This window comes from Brachycentrus maculatus, unplaced genomic scaffold, assembly GCF_059751285.1.
Source record: "Brachycentrus maculatus isolate JH-2025_06_01 unplaced genomic scaffold, ASM5975128v1 h1tg000477l, whole genome shotgun sequence".
Lineage (NCBI taxonomy): Eukaryota > Metazoa > Arthropoda > Insecta > Trichoptera > Brachycentridae > Brachycentrus > Brachycentrus maculatus.
This window is the reverse complement of record NW_028281224.1, coordinates 225,018-249,470: the sequence shown is the minus strand read 5'-3', so window position 1 is coordinate 249,470 and position 24,453 is coordinate 225,018. Positions and strand designations below refer to the sequence as shown.

Sequence of the window (24,453 nt, the reverse complement as noted above, 5' to 3'; positions counted from 1 at the left end):
CAAAACTGTATTGTCTTGATCTTATTTATTGATGTTATTTATTGTTTCGGCATTCACTTTGTTGTAAGACATGATTAAATTATAAATAACACTTGTTTTTTACCACTTGAGTATAATATTTCAACTACTAGTTTCTACTTGCTACAGACGATTTCATCTACGGGTTTGAATATAAACTATTTATATTCGAAACCGTAGATGGAAGCAATTGACTAGAGAAAGGTTGGGCGAATATGTAACGTTTTGTATTTGTGAATACGCAGCGATGGTGAACGCGGGCAATAACAACAACAACAACGCCCTGTCCAACATCCCCTACCTGAACAATGTGATAGCGTACCTGCAGAAGAAGGTCCCCTCGCTGGTGAACATGCCTCCGCTGCAGCTCCGCAGCCTCGTGCTGCTCATCATGCAGCAGAAGAGCCACGAGATCCTGCAGGAGAAAGTAAGTACATCCACTCCGGTTAGCCGATGTACAGGCGGACGGCCCTCCCCGCTGATGAGTAATATGTGCAAATTTCTGGACTCGCAGTGCAGCATGGGCGGCGTGAGCCTGGCCGAGCAGCAGGCTCGCTGCCAGCTCATAGCGGCCGCGGCCGAGGAGGCGCTGGCGGCGCTGGCCGCCTCGGACTGGAGCCCCCCGGCGCCCCTGCCCGCCCTGCAGGCCCTCTCCGCCACCGACGAGCCCTTCAGCCTGGACGATGTCGCCACCGGTAATAACCCCCTTAACATAATCAAAATCGTAATTTTAAAAAATGATTCCATTCATAATTTGAAATAAAACAAAAAAAAAAAACTTTGCAATTGAATTTAATTACTAATTTCATATCTTTTTTATTTATTGGCAAAGTACCCAAAATTGAGTGATACATTGCAATTTCATAACTTTCCTTTTGGTTATTTATAAATTAAACTTGAAATATTTTTACCTCTTCTTTACTTTGGCTCCGCGCCTTTAGTTGAAATTGATGATTTCATTAATTGATTCGGTAGCCACTTTGTGGTAATGTTTATCCATTTTTAATTTAAGTTTTACTTAGTAAATACCACTATTTCTTAAAATCTATTGTGACATGCGTTTCTAACATCCTGCATTATTTTCTAATATGGTAGTTCCAACCCTAATGTATGGAAGTGAAGCATGGAGTTAGCAAAAGAAGGGTGAAAGCAGACTGAATGCAGTCGAAATGTGATTTTTCACATGAATGTGTAGCAAAATGATGTATGTTAGATATTCAAAAGATAAAATAAAGAACGAATGCAAAGATGAGATAAGCATTATCAATAAAATTGAGGAAGGTGTGTTAAGATGATTTGGACATGTGGAATGAATAAGGAAAGAACGGTATAACAAATTTGTCAGTTAAATGTGGTTGGAAAAAGGAGCAGACGGTGATCGAGAAAACTTGGCGCGGTCAGGTATGTCAAATACTTGAAAGCGGTCAAGTTAGGAGTAGAAACAATCGGCGAGCATGTATGAGGAGATGCATGAACGTGAAAGAGGCGAAGAATATTTGCAAAGAAGCAAATAATGTTTGACAGAGTGGTATGGCATTCTGTTCTCTCTGCTTACCCCTGCGGAGAAGTGGCATGATGGTTAGTTAGTTACTACTATTACTACCATCACGCCATTTCACCGTAGGGGTAGGCAGAGAGGATGGAACGCCACACTCTTCTGTCCTGACATACACTCGCCTCCTTCACATCCATACATCTAGTCATACATGCCCTCCGATTACGCAGACTTTTGACACCCCCAGATTTAAGGTTCTGATTGATCTGATCATGCCAAGTCTTTTTCGGTCGTCCTCTTAAAAAATTAAAAATGATGCGGAATGCATCGAAACACGTGAAATGAACACAAACAATTTAAGAAACAGTGGTATTTCCCAAGTAAAACTTAAATTGGTGAGCTGGCAGTGCTTGTATTGTTTGGAATGATTGCAATGAGCCTGTGTTTTAGCGGTGGCGGCCGCGGAGCAGAAGCTGGAGGGCACGAGCCTGGAGGAGGCGCTGGAGGCCATCGGGCCGCTGGAGGCGCTGGACGGGCCGGAGTGCGGCGCGCTGGAGCTGGGCGACTTCCTGGCCCTGCCGCGCCACCAGCTGCACCCCGTCTCCGTGCACAAGCGGTTGCGCGAGGAGCCCGCCCTGTGCGACCTGGCGCTGGACAAGCCGCACGACCTGCCGCCGCTGCACCACCACATCATGCAGAGTAAGTGCACACACGGATATGAGATTCCTGTTCATGTATTTCATGTTGGAAGCGGAGAACTCACTGGAACTGGAAACATTTGGTAACTGCACCAGTACCAAATTTACACTAAACTTGTTTTTCCATAAACGGATTTTGCAAATGAAAATGATCAGTAAAATTGCCGATATTTGTGACTTTTATAAATTTGAAGAGAATCTTAAAAATCTGTCTTGAGTATTATATGAAATTTATATATATACAGTTTGTAGCTAATTAAATCTTTCTTTAGAAAGTATCTTACCTATTTCTTTTTTAAAAACTAATATGAAGTACCTTTATGGGTGATATGGGGCACCTTTATGGGTGAGATGGGGGCACCTTTATGGGTGAGATGGGGACACCTTTATGAGGATACATGAATTGTTCGATAAAAAGTGCCAATTTTTCATTTTAATTCTGCATTGCACTTAATGACATACATTATTCAGCAAGCATTTGGCAAAGATGTCATATGTCGAGCATTTTACAAATTATGGAGCAGTATTACTGGTTAAAAGATTATTGAATATCGGAGAGTGAATCATCTTCAACCAGAGTTCTGGACACCATGGTGGTGGTGAGGCTTGAAATTTGCACAAGATCCTTTTGATCTTCTATGAAATTGCTACCTTTGGTTTCTGCACTCCCTCATTCGCAGGTTGATTGCAAGCAACTTTCTGTAGACAAGCAAAAATCATGCTTATCCATGATGGTACCCTTCGTTTTCCAAAAGTAGGTCATCTCTTGTTATTTGTTCGTCTCGAAAAAAGAGTAAACATTAATTAAAATATGTGATTTTTTCCAGCTCAACAATACATGAGCAATCAGCCATACGTACCAACGGGGACCAGTCAACCGCATCCTCAGCAGCAACAGCAACACCCACAACATCCTCAACACCAGCAGCAGCAGCAGCAGCAACAACAGCAGTTGCAGCAATCACATCAGCAGCAGCATCAGCAACAGCAACAGCAACAACCGCAGCAGCAGCAGCAGCAAATCCAACATCAGCAACAGGTTCAGCAGCAACAGCAGAACCAGCAGCAACAGCAGCAGCAGCAGCAGCCGCCGTCGTCGTGCATGGACGTGGATAGCGAGACAGACTCCAACCACGATACAGCACTGACGCTGGCGTGCGCCGGCGGGCACGATGAGCTGGTGGACTTGCTGCTCTCCCGGGGGGCGGATATCGAACACCGGGATAAGAAGGGATTCACTCCTCTCATCTTGGCCGCAACGGCGGGTCACGATAAGGTACCGTACTCGTTAATGATTATCAAATGTTATCGCTCTACTCGTTTCACTTTTCATTTTACTTGTCTGGCAGTGAGATTCTGCTGATGAAGTTGTACCAAAGATCTGTTTTTTTTTTATTATATAAATTTTACAAAAAAAAAATATACCAAATCGTAAGAAGTAAAATAATAACTAATTTTATTATGCCAGGATTCCAAATACACTCATTCCTATGCCAGGATTCCAAATATACTCATTTCTATGTCGAGATTCTCCAATATACTCATTACTATGCCGGGATTCTGGATATATATGCTCATTCATTTTGGATGACTTGGTTCCATGTTTATGTTCATGTTTCGTCAAGGAATTTGTACAAATTCCCATGGCTTGTATATGCACTTCTTGTCTCGGGTTATGGTCCCGTGGTTAGTGTTGCTGATTCTCGAATCAGAGCTTCTCGGTTCGAACCCATTCTACCACGATTTGATACCGTAGAACGGGGCTACTTGAACTTTGATGTGTTACTTGAGCCCAGTACAAAAAAAATATTTAGATCTGTATTTGGTCTACAATAATGAATGTATCGACATGATTCATTGTTTCCCTGACAGGTGACACTTATTGTCACGATACATTCATTATTGTAGACCAAATACAGATTTGAATCTCTTTTTTGTACCGGGCTCAAGTAACACATCAAAGTTCAAGTAGCCCTGTTCTACGGTACCTATTTCTAATAATGAGCTTCTTAGGTTCACAAAATAGTATGAAATTGAAGTATTTTTTTTAAATAATAAAAAAAAAACTTATGGAAGCGTGTACTATTTTCCTAACGATGGAAATATGCAATATGGATTTGTGACTGGTCAGGTGGTGGATATTCAGAATAGAAATATGCAATATGGATGTGTGGCAGGTGGTGGACATCCTGCTGAACCACGGCGCGGACATGGAGGCGCAGTCGGAGCGCACCAAGGACACGCCGCTGTCGCTGGCCTGCTCGGGCGGGCGCTACGAGGTGGTGGAGCTGGTGCTGAACCGCGGCGCCAACAAGGAGCACCGCAACGTGTCGGACTACACGCCGCTCTCGCTGGCGGCCAGCGGCGGCTACGTCAACATCATCCGCCTGCTGCTCAACCACCAGGCCGAGATCAACTCGCGCACCGGCAGCAAGCTCGGCATCTCCCCGCTCATGCTCGCCGCCATGAACGGACACACCAGTGAGTCACTCTGTGCTAACATCTATCCAGATTTAATTTAACCTTTCCGGTAGTACAACAATTGTGGAGGTTCTCACCAAAAAATTACATATCCAATATTGCGCAAAAAAATCCTTTTGATGCAAATCTGTTCTGCTTACTGTATTCTATCAAAATCTTAACCCTTCATTGCATGACTTTTTTATTTAAAAAAAAAAAAAATTTCTTACTTTAAACATCAGAGAAAAAATTAATAAAAAAATAATGAAAAACTTTTAACACGGAACTAACTTTTCAAGAAAATACTTATGTATCAAATTTGCAACAACATGCAATGGTTATCCTTATGAGATATTGATATATGTTTTAACACTAGCTTTTGGCTATGTTACAAATTTGATACACAATGCAGCGAAGGGTTAATTAAAGTTGCGACAAAACGTGACCAATCCTATGTTAAACCAAAATGAAATCAGCAAATTGCACCAAAACGTAACAATTTTACAAGCTACAATTCCTGATTACTTAGAATCATTTATAATGGATATGTAATGTTTTGGTGACGACTTCCACAATTGATGTCCTACTTTCTCTGGAGAGTGGATGCTTGTTACATGAAAAATTTATTTTTGCACTTAATCTACATAATATGAAGATAGAAATTATGTGAAAATAATCCAAAAAATAAAACTTACCATCTCTAGCTTTTATTTTATGACAAAATTACATACAAATATCCACAGATGTAATTGGTATACAAGTTACGTCATACCAACTGACAGACAGACTTCGACGTTCATTAACGTCGATACTTCTTTGAGGAAAATTCGCACTGACATTCATTTACGTCCATTTTCCCCGAAAGGTTTAAACTCATTATATTTTTGTTTTTATTTCTTATTGTGCCGTTAATTTTTCAGCCGCCGTGAGACTCCTATTAGACATGGGCTCTGACATCAACGCCCAAATAGAGACTAACCGAAATACGGCCCTGACGTTAGCCTGCTTCCAAGGCAGACACGAAGTGGTCAGCTTGCTGCTGGACAGGAAGGCCAATGTGGAGCACCGAGCCAAGGTAAACTTTTATTTTTTGACATCTCAATATAGTTGAAGAAGTCTGGGAATTTACGGGGCTTACAACAATCATAAGCTGGTTAACACACATGTAACATTCACCAATTCTACCCATGATTGACAACCACACTACTCAAATTCGTTGAATTTCTATATATATATATATATATATATATATATATATATATATATATATATATATATATTGTTCAATTTCGAAACATAGTGCTTGAATCACTAGAATTTCACTAGAGACATCTATGGTGAGATGAAAGAAGCCAAAATGTTGTAAAGGTATGTTGCTGAGAAGTTCCCGACTGGCCCACACTAGAAAATCCCTCCTGTTCCCAACACAGATTAAAATAAAACATCTTTTTTTGTTAGAAGAAACAAATATCCACTTAATGATCCTATAAACCTTGTACATAATAAGCAAGGTAAATAATAGTGTCGAGTTCTGGTCCTGTGGTTAGTGTCGTGGACTCTCGAGTCAGAGTTTCTCGGTTCGCATACACTCTACAACAATTTGATATCTATTTTTAATATTGAGCCTCATAGGCTCACAGAAATAGTATGAAAATGAAGTATTTTTGTAAATAACAAATAAAATAACACCAATATTTATTTTTTATTAAAAAAATAATAATGATAATAATAAATGCAACTCACATCTAAAACGAAAACAACAAATGTTAAATATTTATGTATTAAGTGTTAAATTAAACACTGATTTTTTTGAGTCTACTAAGTTGTATTTTATTGTTTAAATAAACACATAAAAATCTATTTTGTGATTTTTGACAATTGTTAATGATAAATAGTGTGACAATTGTTTCGCCTAGTTGGGGCATTTTCAAACGAATGTGAAACAATAAAATACAACTCAGTAGACTCAAAAAATTAGTGTTTGATCCAACATTTAATACATAAATTGAAATGGAGTTCTACAAATTAAACGCTAAATCTATAAATAATGTCAACTATGTTATCTTTACCCGAGCTCACAGATTGTTTAATTTCCACCAGACTGGACTTACGCCCCTCATGGAGGCAGCGTCCGGGGGCTACGTAGAAGTGGGCAGAGTCCTCATGGAGAAGGGGGCCGACGTGAACGCCACGCCGGTGCCTTCCTCCCGGGACACTGCCCTCACCATCGCCGCAGACAAAGGCCATTCGAGATTCGTCGAACTCCTCTTGCAAAGGTAATTTATAATGCCAATGTTTATATGATTATAATTTGTAATGGTGCTCTTTCATTTATTTAAACTGTATGTACAGAAAAGAAATAAGTACATTGGCGGGCTTATTGCTAAAAAGCAATATCTTCCAATTAACCAAAAACAGGCTAGTGATATTGATCAAAATGTTTGAAACCATATATAGCTGTTTGCAATCAGAGGGTAGATAGTACTTTAAAAAACATAAATTACAAATTGATGATAATAAGGAAGGCAATGGAAAAAGGGAGTTTACTGAAGGAGGTAGAGGGAAAAACTAAGGGAGGAGGTTTGATGGACAGTTAGATTCTAATGATAAATAGAAAAGTTATTAGAGAAGGTGCATTTTTTACAAGGAGAGGTAATTCATTCCATAGCCTGGCCGCTTGGACAGAAAAGGAATTACTGAAGAATGATGTGTTATGGCGAGGAATGGAAAGTGTTCTTTCTTGGGAAGAACAATCTGAAAGAGATAAGGATAGGCTGAATGCGTTCGAGATGTGGACCTATAGAAGAAGGCTAAGGGAAGAGAGGAAAGAGAGACCGCATCTCAAACGACAAGGTACTACGAATAATCGAAGAAAGCACCTACTCGCGACTATCCCGAATAGACACGCCAAATGGATCAGTCACATTTTGAGACAGCATGGTTTCCTGCACCTCATAATAGAGAGAATGATGATAGGGAACAAGCGCCAGAGGACACTCACACTGCGAATATCTTTGCGACTTGTACGAGGACATGGGCTGTTCAACATATGAGGAGCTGATGAGGGTTTAGCAAAATAAACCGGAGTGTTGAAGAAGATGTCATTTGTTGCTGCAGACCAATCTGCAGGATTGAGACAAAAGGAAAAAAAAGTTTATATAAATATATCTACCTTTGGTGACTTATGCTTTGTGTTTGCAGGGGCGCGGCGGTTGAAGTAAAAAATAAAAAAGGAAATTCTCCCCTGTGGTTGGCCGCCAACGGCGGGCATCTCAGTGTGGTAGAAATGCTTTATAATGCGGGAGCGGACATCGACTCTCAAGACAATAGAAAGGTACTGATTACTGACAATGTTTATATGCTATTAGCGTGCATTTTAATATTTTTTTTATACATATTGCTCACTCCTTATAAGAACGTCATAAATCAAAAACCTTGATTTTTCAGGAGAACGTTTTTAAAGTTTAAAAATATAACATATGTATTCAAAATAAATATCAAGCCACTTATTGAAGTTTTTACTGTGCAACAGATCTTTTTAGGTAAAACCTTAATGTTTTTTCTGCATTTGAAAAATATTTAGTTTATTAAAAAAAATAATTAAACAATACCTTTTCTTCAAAATGCAAAAACAACATTTTCTGCCCTGTAGTGGGTAAATATTAAGTTAAAAATATGCCTCTTTTGCTGGGATATAGTACATTTTCTGGGCATTCCGAAAACATGCACAACTGAAAATTGTCAATTTTTGATTTATGACGTTCTTGAAAGGAGTGAGCGATATGCACTTGCAATGGCTTTGAGGTAACTGCTGATGCAGTTTGAAACATCCACAAGAAGTATACGCCCGGCGTATTAATCCAGAGGAGAAATAAGGATGTAATATTTGGTTAGGTATCTTGCCTGATGGCGGCGTTCCGCAAGGGGCACGTGAAGACGGTGAAGTGGATGGTGGGCGTGGTGACGCAATTCCCGTCGGACCAGGAGATGACGCGCTACATCTGCACGCTGTCGGACAAGGACCTGCTGGAGAAGTGCCACGAGTGCGTGCGCGCCATCCGCGCCGCCAAGGAGACGCAGGCCGCGCGCGCCAACAAGAACGCCTCCATCCTGCTGGAGGAGCTGGACCAGGAGCGCTCGCGCGAGGAGACCAAGCGCCTCGCTGCCGCGCGCCGCCGCGAGCGCAAGAAGAAGAAGAAGCTCGAGAAGAAGGTAAACAGCAATGTATGTATGACCCACTATTACTACCAATTACAAAATACGCATAGCAGACCAAAAAGTGATGCCATTTGAATACATTAACCAATAATTTTATTTATTTGGTAGTCACACAGTGAGGGGATGTTTCTATGTACAAAGAAAGGTGTGTTGAGATGGTTTGGACATGTAGAACGAATGAGTGAGGAAAGAACGGTAAAACAAATTTATGAGGCGAATGTAATTGGATAAAGGAGCAGAGGAAGGCCGAGAAAAACTTGGCACGATCAAGTATGCCAAATACTTGAAAGTGGCCAGGTTAGAAACAATCGGCGGGTATGTATGACGAGATCCATGAACGTGGAAGAGGCGAAGAATGTTTGCAAGGACAGAGTGGTGTGGCGTTCTATTCTCTCTGCCTACCCCTGCGGCGAAGCGGCGTGATGGTTAGTTAGTTAGTTAGTTAAGAAAATAATTATAATAATAATGCAAACAACAATGTGTTTGCATTGACAGACTCTTTCTGCAGAATACAAAATATGCATATCAGAGTAGAAAGAGATACTTTTGGAATAGATTATTTATTTGGCAGTAACAAAGCGAGGGGATGTTTCTGCCAGTGTCAAGTCTTTTGCATTAATGGACTCTTTCTTTACATTGGAGGTCACTCGCGCTTTCTGCAGAATACAAAATAAGGTTATAGTAAAAAGAGATACCATTTGAATAGATTAACAAATAATTTTATTAATTTATTTTTGTGGCAGTCACACAGTGAGAAGATGTTATTTTTATTTACAATCAAAATAAAATAAATAAATTTTTGTTTCAATGCGTTTAACATTATCATTTTAGAAATTGTGACCGTAATTCTAGAAATGAATGTTGTAGTTGTACAACAACGTATGAAATTTGTTTCAGTATAGTTTATTTGATATAGGCCACATATTTACTCCGAATACATTTAAAAAAAAAGGAATAACCCGCAAAGCCTCTATCAGAGGCTTGTCTGCAGGTAGGATAGTAAGGATAGGGAAGGTAAATGTGAAAAATACATCACAAACACCCAGACCAATTGAAAATAAATCTTTCTTGAATTTCTTTCACACTTGGCGGGAATCGAACCCGCGATGGCAGTTTCGCAGTCGAGCGTCTACCCAACTACGCCACGGCGCCTGTCGTCTGTCGAATTAGACATTGTTGGTTGTGTACTTTTTTATAATGTGAAATTTTTGGTTTCCAGGAGGAGAAACGCAAATTCCACGAGGAAAATGAAGCCAACGAATATAATGAGAAGAACGAGGCGGAGGAAGAAGATAGTGACAGGGAGGAGGTGGTCAGTCGGGTCGGGCAGAAGGGGGCCAACCCCTCGCCCTCCCCCGCCGCGCACGACAAGGAGGAGGGTGACTCGGGCATCGACGCCAACTCGCAGGGCTCCTGCTCCTCGAGCGACGTCAAGGCCCAGGACAAGACCAAGAGCAAGAAGAAGAAGAAGGCCGCGTCGCCCACGCCCGGCAACACCAACGGCAAGCACGCAGACGCCAAGGCGGCGCCCGGCAAGCTCGTCAAGGCGGACAAGGCGGGCTACCTCGGCGCCGGCGAGGGGCCTAAGAGCGCCAAGCAGGAGAAGGAGAACGTCGCCCCCGTCGCCTACGCCGCGCCCAACGACTACGCCGCCAAGCTGCCCAAGGACAAGCCCGCCAAGACTGCCGACATGCCGCTCACTTGGACGCAGAAGTAAGTTGGACACCTGCCATTTACTACATTTTTTATAATTTATATTTGAAGCAATAACTTTGTGATCTTCCATTTTAAAATATAACTTTGTTTTAAAAACACTATTTATAGTGATTTAAAAACATTTTAAATTTATATTTTAATATAAACAAAGTTTTTTTTAATTACTACATTTTTTCTTGAATGTTTTTTGCAGATATTTTGTGGCACATTTTATAAGCTTTATAAAATTAAACAACTTTGTTTTAACCACTTTTTTATTGGTACACTTTATCCAACCGTATTATTCCATTTGTAGTTGTCATTTGGAATTGACATTTTCGCTACGCAATGCACAATAAAATCAACATTTAGGAGTTTTTATCATATTTTTAAATCATATTTTTTAAATCATATTTTCATATGGTGTACGGAGTGCGTGGAAGTATTTGGCAAGGGAAGGGTAATTAATTATGAGTATTTCAATGTTATAGAATTTAGTGCATAAATAAACCCTGAAGGTTCTTGTCGAAACCGGTTGGATAAAGTGTAACAATAAAAAAATGGTTAAAACAAAGTTCTTTAAATTTATAAAGATTACTACATTTTTTGTTTGACATAGCGCAAAACTCAATAGTGTCATTTCTTGGCAGAAATTAGCTTAGCTTTTCATGGTCAGCATCACGTCTCAAATGCCTCAGATAGACCTAAATAAGTTTTTCTGTTTTTTACTTATTTTTTATTCTTAAAATCCTACATCCTTTTAGGGGTTTCACTGCACATGGTTTGATTCTTCATATCTCGCTTATATCTTTAATGATTTTAATAATAATAGTAGCAATAATAGTGTTGTGATTATCATATTTAATTTATCTGGCAATAATAATAAATAAAGTAAACTAATCTTGAATTTACATCATATAATTGGTACAATGTAAACAATCCTGAATTCTAAATGTCAAATTCACTAGAGAATTTGAATTTGAATGTCCCCAGGAGAACAGAATTAAAAAAAAAAAATTTGGCCACGCTATTTTGACCAGCACTCAGTTTAGGTTCGAGTGAAGAATTCTTTTTCCTCGCCTTGTGCATTGCATCCCAATCTCCCATTTCTTCATCCGTTACTCCCTTCACATTGCCGAATACCAGTGTGAGTTCCTTGTTTTTCATAGCCCATCTTGTTTATTTTGTAGGAAAGAAGACGATGATCTACTGAAATCCAGAATCAAAGGTCCCGTTCGTCCCGTTCCCGTCGGTGTCCTCTTCAAAAGTTTCCTCGAATCGAGTGGACATACGGCCGATAGAGAAGACTTTGAATCCAGTGGACATCCGGCCGATAGAGAAGACTTTGAAGCAACTGGAAATGAAAACCTATTTACATCTCCTAACTCCAAAGGAAAGAAGATTCAAAACGTTGTCGCATACCGGTATGTACCCTGTAATACCCATTTACTGACAGTAATATGTTTTACATTCTTTTTTGCCATCTCAACATAGATGAAGAAGAAAGAATATGCAAGTCTGTGAATTTACAGGGTTTACGACCGTCATGGGCTTGTTTAAGTGATTTACACATGTAACATTCACCAATTCTACCCGTGATTGACACCACACTACTTAAATTCTTGAGACTTCTAGATATATTGATTAAACTCGTAACACAGTATTTACTATAACCATCTATGGTGGGATGAGGAATGCTTTTATTAAGCAGAGACTCTTTCATCTGTATATGAGGTCCAAATCCTGGATTTTATTCACATACTTGAGAAACGCTTGAATGTATCATTTTCAATTTTGCTTATTATTTGATCAGATAATCCAGATTTGTGAAGAAGTATTTAGACACACTCAAAATGTTGTAAAAAAAGTCATATTTTATTACCGACCGTAACTCTTTCAGCCAACATATATCTCGCAGTATCTAGCATTTTGTATTTTCATTACAAAATTATCTGTTTTTCTATGTTTTTATGACTAGCTTTTACTTCTTATTTTCCTTCATATATTTTTTTCTTTTTAGCTATGAGAATGACATAGTAAACACAGCGAAAGTTCAAAGTCCTAAGCAAAGCGGTAAAAGAGAAGAAGGCTGGAAGGAGGTTGTTCGCAAATCCAGCGTGCAAGTCTCTTCGGTTGATCCAGGGTAACTAAATTGTTGATATAATTAATTTTGCTTAATAACTATGTTACAAAATCACTATATATCTTATAACTTAATTATAACGCTGAACAGTTTCCAAGTAAACAGCTTCTTTCTCAACTACGTCTTATCATTTTTCAAAATATCGTACAATAAGTCTGGTGCGATTTATATTCGGTGAAGACCAAATGCCGCCTATACAATGCCTGCATTGCGCCTGTTCTCTTATACGGCTGTGAAACATGGCACCTTACAAGGGCCCAGAGCAGCCGTGTACTAAGCTTTGAGAATAGTTGTCTGCGAAGAATTTTAGGCGTGCGGTGGTTTGACTTTGTGAGGAATGAAGAGATAAGGCGTAGGACGCAGCAAATCTTGGTCACAACTGTCGTCAAGAAAAGGCGATTCAGTTGGCTTGGCCATGTACTCCGCATGCCTCCTGAGAGCCTTAATCAAGCTTGCCTCTCTTACAAGGCATCAGGTTCGCGCCGCCCAGGACGACCACTGCTGACAATTCGCCGGCAGTTCTCGTCAGAACTTGGGGACACGGATCTGACTTGGGAGGATGCAAGGGAGCTGGCAGCCGACAGAAAAGCCTGTAGACAGTTTATGGATTCCATATGCCCCACCTAGGGAGCGGATATGGGTTTATTATAAGTCGGGTGTGTGTTTTGATCTCTGCCGAACCCGAGAGACCGACTCACCGGGGGGGGGGGGGGGGGGAAACCCCTGGGGTTCGATAGAACCCAGGTTAAGAACCCCTGCTTTAGTCATTATCCTTGTTAAAGAAAACAATGTGATGAAAATAACATCACCATTGCTGCAGGAAGTAGAACTGAATATACATAAAGGGGGACTAATGAGTATAATACTTTTATAAGACTTGCCAACTTTTGGAATCCGAATCGGCATACGAATCATTCAACACGATATTATCTCTGAAATCCTTGTGCGTATTTGTTCAATGCGATATTGAGAGATGCGTTTTGGTTTGTACAGGTGTAAGAAAGTGTCGGTGCCGCTCCACGCCATCTCCCGGGTGATCGGGCGAGCTGGCAGCAACATCAACGCCATCCGGGCCGCCACGGGGGCGCACATCGAGGTGGAGAAGCAGAGCAAGGGCCAGGGGGAGAGAACCATCACCCTCAAGTGAGCTACAACTTTCCCTACTCTGTCCACTACAGCATCCACACACAATTTCACCCCAAAGCATTCTCTTTACATCAAGTCAGGCATAGACCGCATGTAATTACGTGCAGGCTGCATTATGATAATAAATCTCATTATGTGTTCTGAATTGATTTCTGGAGTCCATCATGAGAGAAGCGTTCATTTTCTTTTCCGTTATCGCGGTTTCTACTGTCTATTCCTGGGTCAGTGTCCTACTCTATGGTCGCTTTGTCCGTTTCCGCTGATTTGGTATCCGGTCATCCATGGATTTGGGTTGTTCATAAAGCGTCATTTTCCCATCGTGTAACGACGTTCGTTGATTTTGTCCGATCAATTCGAAAAAATCGTATTCATTCCTGGGCAGTATATCGTAGATAGTGTTATAAACTTTGAAAACATATTTAGTTCTTTTAATTTACGTCATTAAAACGTCAAGTTCTTGTGTATAACGGATAATTATCGTGTTTATTTTGATTGCGAGACGCCGCCGCCATTTTGAGTGCGCGGTAATTGTTTACAAACACCGTGAGAAGTGTGTGAATCTTATTATTATTAAGTGTCTCGTCTTCTATAAAAACAAAACTAAAGAAGTGCTCGTATTATAAACTTTCGCTTCAATCCAAACGGCATTGTCGCGCATTTACCGAAAAAACTTTTCATTTCGAATATTTTATAAACAAAACGACGCCATCTTGAAACACGTGTTTGTTGTTTACAAACATCGTGCGAGTCAAGATTTTCAAGGGCGACGGATAGTTAATTAAATTTTTATAGAACTTTATGCTTTGTGCCTAATTTCATATAAATTTTCACATCTGTCCGAAAACACCGATCTTTATAGAAAATGAGTGATACAGAAAATGTTTCGCCATTATCGCCGGTAGCTGGGCCTTCTCAGCGCAGTGAATCTCGAAAAAGATCCTGCGATCCATCCGTTTTATCGTCAGATTCAGAGTCTCCTGAACCGCGTCAGCAAAAGCGCCTTAAAGTGTTAATGGACCCACGGATAGACTATCTAGTTCAGCAGATAGGACTTTTGACTGACGCCGTGTTCCAAAGTCAAACCGGGGCTAAGGTCGCGGCGCCAGGCGACACTTCTCCCGTAGACTCGGGATCGCAAGAAGACGACGACGGTTTTCTACAGCAGCCTCCTGGACTAGAGGAACACGAGGATCCTCAGGATATCCAAGAAGAGCTGCAGCTGGATTTCCAGGAACCCAGCACAGTAGTCAAGGAACCTATCCATCCAACAGCAAATCCCATCAGGATTCGAGCCTTAGAAAAGCTGCAACACTTTGGTAGTGAAAACTGGGCAGGCGTGCGATATGCTGATGTCCAGAAGAAATTTCTGGCAGAGCCATCGTTTGTTGAATTGAAAGTCAACGACGAGCTCAGACGCTGCGATGTCAGCTCCCCTGCCCAGGCTTCGCTGGAAAGGTCTTTCGCCGCTCTATCTCATGCCCTCCTCATACAAAAAGAGGAGTTTCAATCAGGGCTCCAAGAACTGGTCAATTGGGCCGCTGATAAGAACACAATTCTTAATAAAAGAAACGTATTCGATAAAGTAAAAGTTTTGTTTGCTCCTGACTCCGCATACCAGAAGGTTTCCGAAGATATTCTTCAGATGGTATGTGGCAGGCGCACAGAGGCGGTACAATTCCGCAGAAAATCCATCCTCGGGGAAGTCAGAGACGAGCATGTCAGAGAGGGACTTTGCAAAATCCCTCCTTGCTCAGAATATCTCTTTGAAAAGGGGAATCTGACGGCCTTCCTCTCTAGGGTAGGTACCTCTGACAAGCTTACGATAAAACCTGCAACAACCCATCCTTTATCAAGACCCCAGGTTCCTACCAGAAAAAAGCCAGATAACCAGTTTTTTCGTGAACAGCGAAGGCCTCTCGCTAACAAAAATAACGGTCCTCCCAGAGGAGAAGCTGGCCCCAGCAAATTTTCCACCAAGAAAAAAGGGGGAGACAAGTCTACTTCTGGTAGTTCAAAAGGAAAGTTTAGAGGAAGGCACACTCGAAATTGACGCCAGAAGGAATCCATTTCGCGGGGGATGCTTAAAGTTATTCCAGGCAGCATGGGCGACACTGGGAGCACCAGCATTTATGCTAAAAATGATAAGGGGGACACGAATACCATTTGTGTCAAAACCTCCTTTGATAATGCCACACAAGAATACTTTAAATCACTTCAGCACACCCCCTTCTGCCGAGATGGACTCCCAAATAAAGGAACTCACCGAGAGCGGTGTTCTGGAAGCCGCGGATCTCACTCCCAGCTTCTTATCAAAAATGTTCCTAACACCAAAATCGGACGGCTCCTCACGGGTAATCTTCAACTTGAAGTCCCTAAACCTGTTTTTAAACCCTGCTCCATTCAAACTCATAAGCCACTGCAAGGTTCCGGAATTTTTGCAACCAAACGATTGGTTGACAAAGATAGACCTCTCACAAGCATACTACCATCTCCCGATCGCATCAAAGCATCGGAGATTCTTGCGCTTGGTCTACCGAGGAAACTTGCTTCAGATGACAAGTCTGCCCTTTGGCCTTTCATCTGCTCCCAGAATGTTCGCGACCCTTACAAATTGGGTAGCCGAGTTACTGCGTCAGAAAGGTATACGGACAATCGTGTATCTCGACGACTTCCTCCTTGCGAGCCAATCCAAGGAAGATCTAGGCCGACAAACGCGGCTAGCAGTAAACACTCTACAATATCTGGGATGGAATGTAAATTTCCAAAAGTCAGTGCTCTCCCCAACACAAAAGTGCGAATACCTGGGGGTCGTATGGGACATGCGCAACAATCGCAAGTCCCTGTCAGAACGGAAGTGTGCGGCATTCCACCAATCACTTCGAGCGATACTGTCTTCTCGCCGATGGTCACGAAAGCAAGCGGAAAGTCTCCTGGGAAGGTTAAACTTTGCCAACTTCGTGGTGAGAAGAGGACGGCTGCACTGCCGACAATTGCAGATAGCGAGCAAACCGCTGAAGCAACTTCCACCCAGAAGATTAGTTCCAATGACCGAGGAGTGCTTGCAGGAGGTGGAATGGTGGTTAGAGAACTTGAACTCGTCAAGCACCATTCACAAGGAAATGTTCAGTCATTTCCTGACAACAGATGCCTCAGACCTGGCTTGGGGAGCAACTTTAGACGATTTAACCTTATCAGGTCAGTGGACCGTCCAACAGAAAAAGTGGCATTCAAACCGAAAAGAGTTGTTCGCAGTGCTTGCAACCCTTCAACACTCAGCTCACAACCTCTCCGGTTCAGAAGTCTTAGTGCAATCGGACAACAAATCAGTGGTTGCGTATATCTCCAAGGAAGGGGGCACCAGATCCTTAACACTTTTAAATCTGACCCAAGACCTCCTGATCCTTGCAGACAAGTGGGATATCTCGTTGACAGCTCAGTTTCTTCCCGGAAAATACAACGGAGACGCGGATCACCTATCTCGGGGAAAAACATCTCCGGAGTGGCACCTTTTACCGGCAGCAACCCAACCGATTTTCAATCTCTTCGGGCAACCCGATATAGACCTATTTGCTTCCGTAACGGCACACGTGACTTCGACATACGTGTCAAGAGATTGCACGGACTCGTGCGCAATCTTTCAAAACGCTTTCAGTCAATGTTGGGACTTCAATCTGGCCTGGATATTTCCTCCGCCAAATTTAATACCAAGAATCCTAGCACACCTGAACAAGGCGACCGGAACATACCTTCTCGCAGTCCCAAGGTGGCCGAGGGCGTTCTGGCGACCAGACCTAATACGCCGATCATTAGCGCCACCACTCAAAATAGCAAACCTGGAATCGGTACTAATCGACACATCCACCGGCAAACCTCCGCCCAAAAATCCAAGAACTGGAAATAGAAGTTTGGAAAATTGGGGGTGGGACGGCGTTTTGAGTAGATGGAATCCTGAGGAAAAGAATTTGCTTCTATCAGGGTGGCGAGCTTCGACGCTAAATACCTACAAGCCAGCTTGGGATAGATGGTGCCGCTGGGCATCAAATAACAATTTCCATCCTAACAAACCGTCTGCAAACCAGGTGGCCAGATACCTGGCGCAGTTGTTTATCGAAGAGAAATTGTCATACAATACTATACTAGTACATAAGTCAGCGATAGCAACATTCTGTAACCCAACAGCTGAGGAAAGTCTCAGCTCTAATTTTTTGGTAAAACATACCCTTAAAGCAATAGCCATGGCAAAGCCTACTCTCCCAAAATCTCCAATCTGGAATCCACAGATTGTTAAAGATTGGCTCTGTAAAAATAGCCCTAAACTAAACTCCTTATACGAGATATCGTGTAGAGTGGCAACACTATTGCTGCTCTCGTCAGGACGAAGAGTACACGACCTGACGTTACTAAACATCTCGGATGGAAACCTGCAGGATGAAGGCACTTCTATTATATTACATCCGTCTTTTGGATCAAAGACTGACACCCGGTTACACCAGCAATCCAGCTGGAAACTTTTAGAATCACCGGAGCTTAATATAAACCCAGTCTTTTGGACAAGAAAACTAGTAGAATTGTCCAAGGATCGAAGGTCGGAAGTGGATAACCTTAATAACCTATTTATAAGTACGAGGGGCCCCGTAAAAGCGGCTACAAGAACCATAATAGGAGGATGGGTAAAGAGCACGCTGAAAATGGCAGGAGTGGAAGCTACCCCCGGCAGTACACGCTCAGCGGTCGCATCCCTCAATTGGTTAGAAAACTACCCAATTGATAATATCTTAGAGAGAGGAAATTGGAAAAGTGAAAATACCTTCAGGAAATATTACCAAAGAGAGTTGCTTAATCACACCGTCTCAAAAGACTCCTCTCTAGCAAGCCTGTTTCAACCAGTTAACATCAAATAAAGGCATCACCCGGTCACCAGGAGATAACAGACAGATCTCTCATGATGGACTCCAGAAATCAATTCAGAACACATAATATCGGAGTTTTACCTACCATTAAAACTCTTATTATGTTTCTATTGATTTCTGGAGTCCAGGTAAGACCTACCTGGTGCATCATGAGCTTTATGAACAACCCAAATCCATGGATGACCGGATACCAAATCAGCGGAAACGGACAAAGCGACCATAGAGTAGGACACTGACCCAGGAATAGACAGTAGAAACCGCGATAACGGAAAAGAAAATGAACGCTTCTCTCATGATGGACTCCAGAAATCAATAGAAACATAATAAGAGTTTTAATGGTAGGTAAAACTCCGATATTTAGGACCATGTAACCATTTTTTTTTTTTTTTTTTTTTTTTTTTTTTTTTTTTTTTTTTTTAGTACAAATATTTTAATTTCATGTTTTGTTGAAGGCCAAAGTAGACTTAGAGTGGAGTCGAACCCAGATACTCTAACTTCGGCGACATTCACCGCACGACCACAATCCCAGATCATTTGATTGTATTTCAGGGACTTTTCTTTAAAAAAATGCCTTTGAATTTTAGATGGATATTACGATGGGGTGGCCCTTTTTTGTTTGCCTCCATTAACTCTTAACACATTGTTTTTTTATCAATTCGACCCTAATTAATGTACTAATTAAAGTCATATACTGATCACAAGTAACCGCAAACCCAATTCCGATCTGTACAATGTTTTTGCATCTCTCGCGCCTTACTCCAATGGTGCATAGGGCACTGTATCATATAAACGTAGTGTTATCTTGATCGTTGACTCATGAAGGAAAGGTGTTCAGCCCTCTGCTTCAGGTATCAGTAATATTGAATAAATTGTAGAGTGAAAAAATCACTTATATTTATTTGACCCCCTTCCCTGGGAATCGAACCCGGGACCCTCAGAACGGTAGCTGAGCGTGCTGACCATTAAACTACGGAGGCGGACAAAAGTAAGCAAATAAAACGCTTATAAGCGTCTCTCGTTCTGTAACAATAGTATGTAAAAGACGCTTTTAAGCGTTTCCCGCAAACAGTAAGTAGGCATTTTGGATACAATTTTCACATTTACATTCCCTATCCTTACTACTAGGGATTGCAGAACAAACATGCACTAAGAGCCGATATCTGATATGCACACTGGTTATATACTGATATAGCTAACATTTTTGTAAAAAAATATAAAAGTAAAAATTACTAACCACAAAGTAAATGCTTTAAATATTCAACTTTACAAAATAAAAAAACTTTGTTTTAACCAGTTTTTATTGGTACACTTTATCCAACTGATTTCGACAAGAACCTTGTCATCATTAGGGTTTATGTACTAAATTCTAAAATATTGAAATACTCAAAAACATACCAAGTATCTGCGAAAAACATTCAAGAAATGCTTTAAATATGAATAATATTGAGAACATTATTTTGGAAGCTATTATGGATGAAACACATTTTATATTTATATGCGAATTGTGTTTGGCTAGGGGCTCAGCGGAAGCGATGAGACAAGCCCACCTTCTCATCGCCACCATGATCCGGGACCCGGATGTGGACATCATGCAGATGTTGCCTCGCACCTCCAAACCCGTTGTTCCCGCCGCGCCCTCCTCCGTGTGGGATAAAACACACCAGCTCTCTGTAAGTAATAAAAATAATAATAAATTTAGATAATTTAAATAGCGCCATTTTCGTAAAATACTACCTCAAGGGCGCTTCACTGTGAATGAATTGGGAAAAAGACGATGGTGGAAATAATTTAGCAAACAAATATGCTTTTAGTTTTTTTCTAAAGATCATCTCACTCTCACTATTTCTAACCATTGCACAGTGTGATCTAGCGGTACTTTATTATTTTTTGAGAGATGAGACTCATTATGAGAGGTGCTCGTTTTAAGAGGTTCCACTGTATATTTTTATTTGTAATTGTAATTATGTATACAATGAAATAAATAAATTTTAACTAGACTGAACGGTTGTACCAGGTGAGCGCCAAGACGAAGCCCGGTGCGGGCGGCAAGGTGCCCGGGCTGCTGACGCTGGCGGGAGCCGGCGCGGGCAAGGCGCCCGCCGCCAACCCGCCGCCGCCCGCCGCGCCCGCCAAGGCCGCCGCGCCGCTGCAGCAGCCACAGCACTTCCCGCTGCCGCACCACGCCGCGCGCGCCGCCACGGCGCCCCGGCTCATGTCGCAAGGTACAGCACAATTGGACGCAATAAGCACGCGAACCTCCACATTGACATTTTTCTTTTTTTCATTCTTGTTTTTTTTCAATTCAATTAAATTTATTTTATTTATAGATAATATACACATTACAAACTTAAATTTAAATCGTATACATTAACAAAAATAGAAAATAAGCAAGATTACTATTGCTAAAGGTGTAGAAGAATCGAACTTTGGAAAACTCCTTCAGACACATGGAACAGACCAATATCCAATGAGATGTTGTTCAACAAAGCGGTAGCTCTTCCTACAGGCATAACCATCGGCAGGTTGGTCCTGTGTATAGGAATGTGAAACGATCTATGTCGACGCTGTCTTAGGTAACTATCGGGAACATACAGACCTATGTTCCGGATAATTTCATAATTATCGATCATACAAACAAACACATTATTAGTATTTTCAAAACTAAAAACTAAAAAACTAAACTAACCATCAAGCCGCTGCTCCGCAGGGGTTAGGCAGAGGTAATAGAACGAGACACTACTCTGTTTTTGAAAACTTTCATTGCCTCTTCTACATTCATGCATCTCCTCATACACACCTGCCGATTATTTCGACTCTTGACCTCTTGCTCTCAAGAATTTGACTTACTTGATCATGCCAAGTTGTCCTCCGTCTTCCTCTGCTTCTTTTTCTAACTACATTTAAACTACTTTCAGTAGTTTGATAATACCCTAACATGGCGAAACAATTGTCACAAATTTGATTTTTCAAATAAAATTTGTGATACTATAAACACGGTGTTGCATTCCGCATTATTTTCGAACACCGTAAATCGGTTGAAAATTACCAAGTAAAATTTAAATAAAAAATGTTGTAACTGCGCTCTTTTTCATCTAGAAGTATTGAATTCAGTAATGCTACCCTAATAATATTTTTTCTTTAGTATATAATAAAAATAAATATGTTTAATTTTATCTTGAAAAATGTTAAATCTAGCAGCTTTCAGTGGTTTTATTTTAACCTTTCCGGAAGTACAATAATTGATATCCGAATTCCTCTGGAGAGTGGGTTCTTTTTACATGATTTTTTTTCACAAAATTTGTATTGGGAAGATAGAAATTATTAAGAAAAACTCACAAAATCTAGGTTTTATGTCATGATAAAACTACATACAAATATCCACAGATGTCAATGCTATACAAGTTACATCATACCAACCGACAGATGGACTTGATTAACGTCGATACTCCTTTGAGGAAAATTTGCACCGATGTTCATTTACGTCCATACTCCCTGAAAGGTTAAATATAATGTTTATCCAATACTTAAATGCCTATTTTTGTAATAATCACTATTTCAATAATTAGCAGAGAAGCGGGCCACGGCCAGCGCAAGCACGGGTCCCCCTCCGGCCAGCCAGCCGACTCCCCAGTCCACCAAGACCACCATGTCTTACACCTCGGCTATCATGGCTTCCGGGCGCCAGCAGCAGCAGCAGCAGCAGCAAGGGGGCACCTTCGCGGCCAAGCTCTCCGCGTCCACGGAGCCAACCGCTAACACCCGCTCTTCTAAACAGCAATCCACGGTTAGTGATACCTTTTTCTTCAAACCCTCGTCTGCACCTGATGGTGAATAGGTCACTGCATTGTATTTTGATTATTACTTATATGACGCGAAAGCGATCACTCCTGCGCTTCAGGGACCAGTTTAGGGTGAAATCGAATTAATATGGAGAGTAAAATCACAAATATTTATTTTTTACCCTTCACTGGGAATCGAACCTGGGACTTCCAGCACGGTAACTAAACACGCTAACCATTACACCAAAGAGTCGGACTTCATGCATCTCCTAATACATGCCTGAGGATGATTTTGACTCCTGACCCGGCCGCTTTCAAGTATTTGACATGCCTGATCATGCCATGTTTCTCTCGGTCTTCTGCTTATTTTTCCAACTACATTCGCCTCCGAAAATCATTCTTTACCTACGTTTGATGTTTCCAGTGGGTGAGCACCAGCGTCAGTAGTAGCGGCGGCGCCAACACCAGCGCCAGTAGCAACTCCTCCAGCAACAGCCCTCCGAGCGTGCCGACCGCGCCGCCCGCTGCGCCGCCCCCCGCGCCCGCAGCCCCCGCCCCCGCCCCCGCACCCCTGCCGGCGGCCCTGCCCGCCCCCGCGCCCGCGTCCGCCCCCATAGCCCCCCCGCCCCCCTCACTCGAGGAGAGGAAGCCCGCCGCCCCGGTGCAAAACCACTCGGTATGTTTATTCATTTTAACAGAACTGTTTAGTTTTGATCTTTCCAGGAGTACAAAAATTGATGTTCCACTTTCTCTGGGGAGTGGGTTTAACCCTTCACTGCACAGTGTTAATATATCAAATTTGTTACATACCCAAAAGTTAGTGTTAAAACGTTCTTTAAAAATATAAGCATCCATTCTTTGTTGTTACTGATTAGATACATTCATAACTCACGTATATAGTTCATAATTTAGCGCGCTAAGAGACGCGCTGTGAACGCCAAAATAATAACTTCACTTGTCTCTCGAAGACGAACTGTCGATGCAGTCATGCAGTCATGCAAAAAAAGTCATGCAGTGAAGGGTTAACATACTTTGGACGGGAAAGGTATTTCTACCCGTTCGGTTGATTGATAGTCAAGGACAGGTAGGGTATTTTTACCATTTGCGCCGGCCTTATTTCAAAGGCAGAAAAAAAGAAAGAACTATACAATGTTTTCATATGAATATTATAAACCTCTTTGTTACAGTCTTAACTATCAAATCCTGACGTCAGCGGTCCACAGGTGTAAAAAAATATCAGAATTGCCAAATCAGTCCAAAATAATTTACAAAATACACCAAATATACACCATTTAAAAATAGGCATTAAGACGATTCCTTCAATAATTGGTGTAAAACCTTATAGAGGGCAAAAATAATATGTATAAATAAAAAAATAGCATATCAATAAAAATGACTCTATTTTCCACAGCAGAGTCCGGTGAGCGTCTCCCTATCCGCGCCGCTGCCTCCATGTATAAATAAAAAAATAGCATATCAATAAAAATGACTCTATTTTCCACAGCAGAGTCCGGTGAGCGTCTCCCTGTCCGCGCCGCTGCCTCCGCCTCCGGCCCCAGAGCCCTCGGCCTCCTTCAGCCCCGTGCCGGCGCTCCCGAGCAGCGCCAGCGCCGCCCCCTCGCCTCCGCAGCTCCTGCCGTCGCAGCACCCCCTGCCGCCGCCGCCGCACCACCAGCAGCAGCAGCAGCAGCAGCAGCAGCAGCAGCAGCAGCAACAACAGCAGCAGCAGCAGCAGCAACAGCAGCAGCAGCAGCAGCAACAGCAGCAATTGCCTTCGCAGCAGGAGCAGCAGATGATGCAGCAGCTGATGCACCACAACACGCAGCTGTCCATCAACACCTCCACTCCGTACTCCAGCCAGGTGAGACTAATTACTCAGTAATTTAGGTAT

The 24,453-nt window shown here is 41.8% G+C and overlaps 1 protein-coding gene across 2 annotated transcripts in view; it reads left to right on the top strand.

Annotated features, from left to right (window-relative positions):
• The window catches only part of LOC148302109 (ankyrin repeat and KH domain-containing protein 1-like), a 71,702-nt gene that overhangs the window by 35,458 nt on the left and 11,791 nt on the right, over window positions 1-24,453 (top strand). Inside the window, exons 22-39 of one of the 2 annotated variants that reach the window (XM_088272150.1) lie at window positions 264-445; window positions 533-713; window positions 1,964-2,212; window positions 3,039-3,487; window positions 4,389-4,692; window positions 5,592-5,746; window positions 6,772-6,947; window positions 7,873-8,005; window positions 8,566-8,883; window positions 10,109-10,602; window positions 11,775-12,008; window positions 12,605-12,727; window positions 13,721-13,870; window positions 20,300-20,453; window positions 20,798-21,005; window positions 22,350-22,567; window positions 22,987-23,238; window positions 24,067-24,423. In XM_088272150.1, the coding sequence (XP_088128276.1) occupies window positions 264-445; window positions 533-713; window positions 1,964-2,212; window positions 3,039-3,487; window positions 4,389-4,692; window positions 5,592-5,746; window positions 6,772-6,947; window positions 7,873-8,005; window positions 8,566-8,883; window positions 10,109-10,602; window positions 11,775-12,008; window positions 12,605-12,727; window positions 13,721-13,870; window positions 20,300-20,453; window positions 20,798-21,005; window positions 22,350-22,567; window positions 22,987-23,238; window positions 24,067-24,423 (4,337 nt within the window). Of the gene's footprint in view, window positions 1-263; window positions 446-532; window positions 714-1,963; window positions 2,213-3,038; window positions 3,488-4,388; window positions 4,693-5,591; window positions 5,747-6,771; window positions 6,948-7,872; window positions 8,006-8,565; window positions 8,896-10,108; window positions 10,603-11,774; window positions 12,009-12,604; window positions 12,728-13,720; window positions 13,871-20,299; window positions 20,454-20,797; window positions 21,006-22,349; window positions 22,568-22,986; window positions 23,239-24,066; window positions 24,424-24,453 lie in introns of both variants that reach the window. The other variant, XM_088272149.1, reaches the window with a different exon arrangement.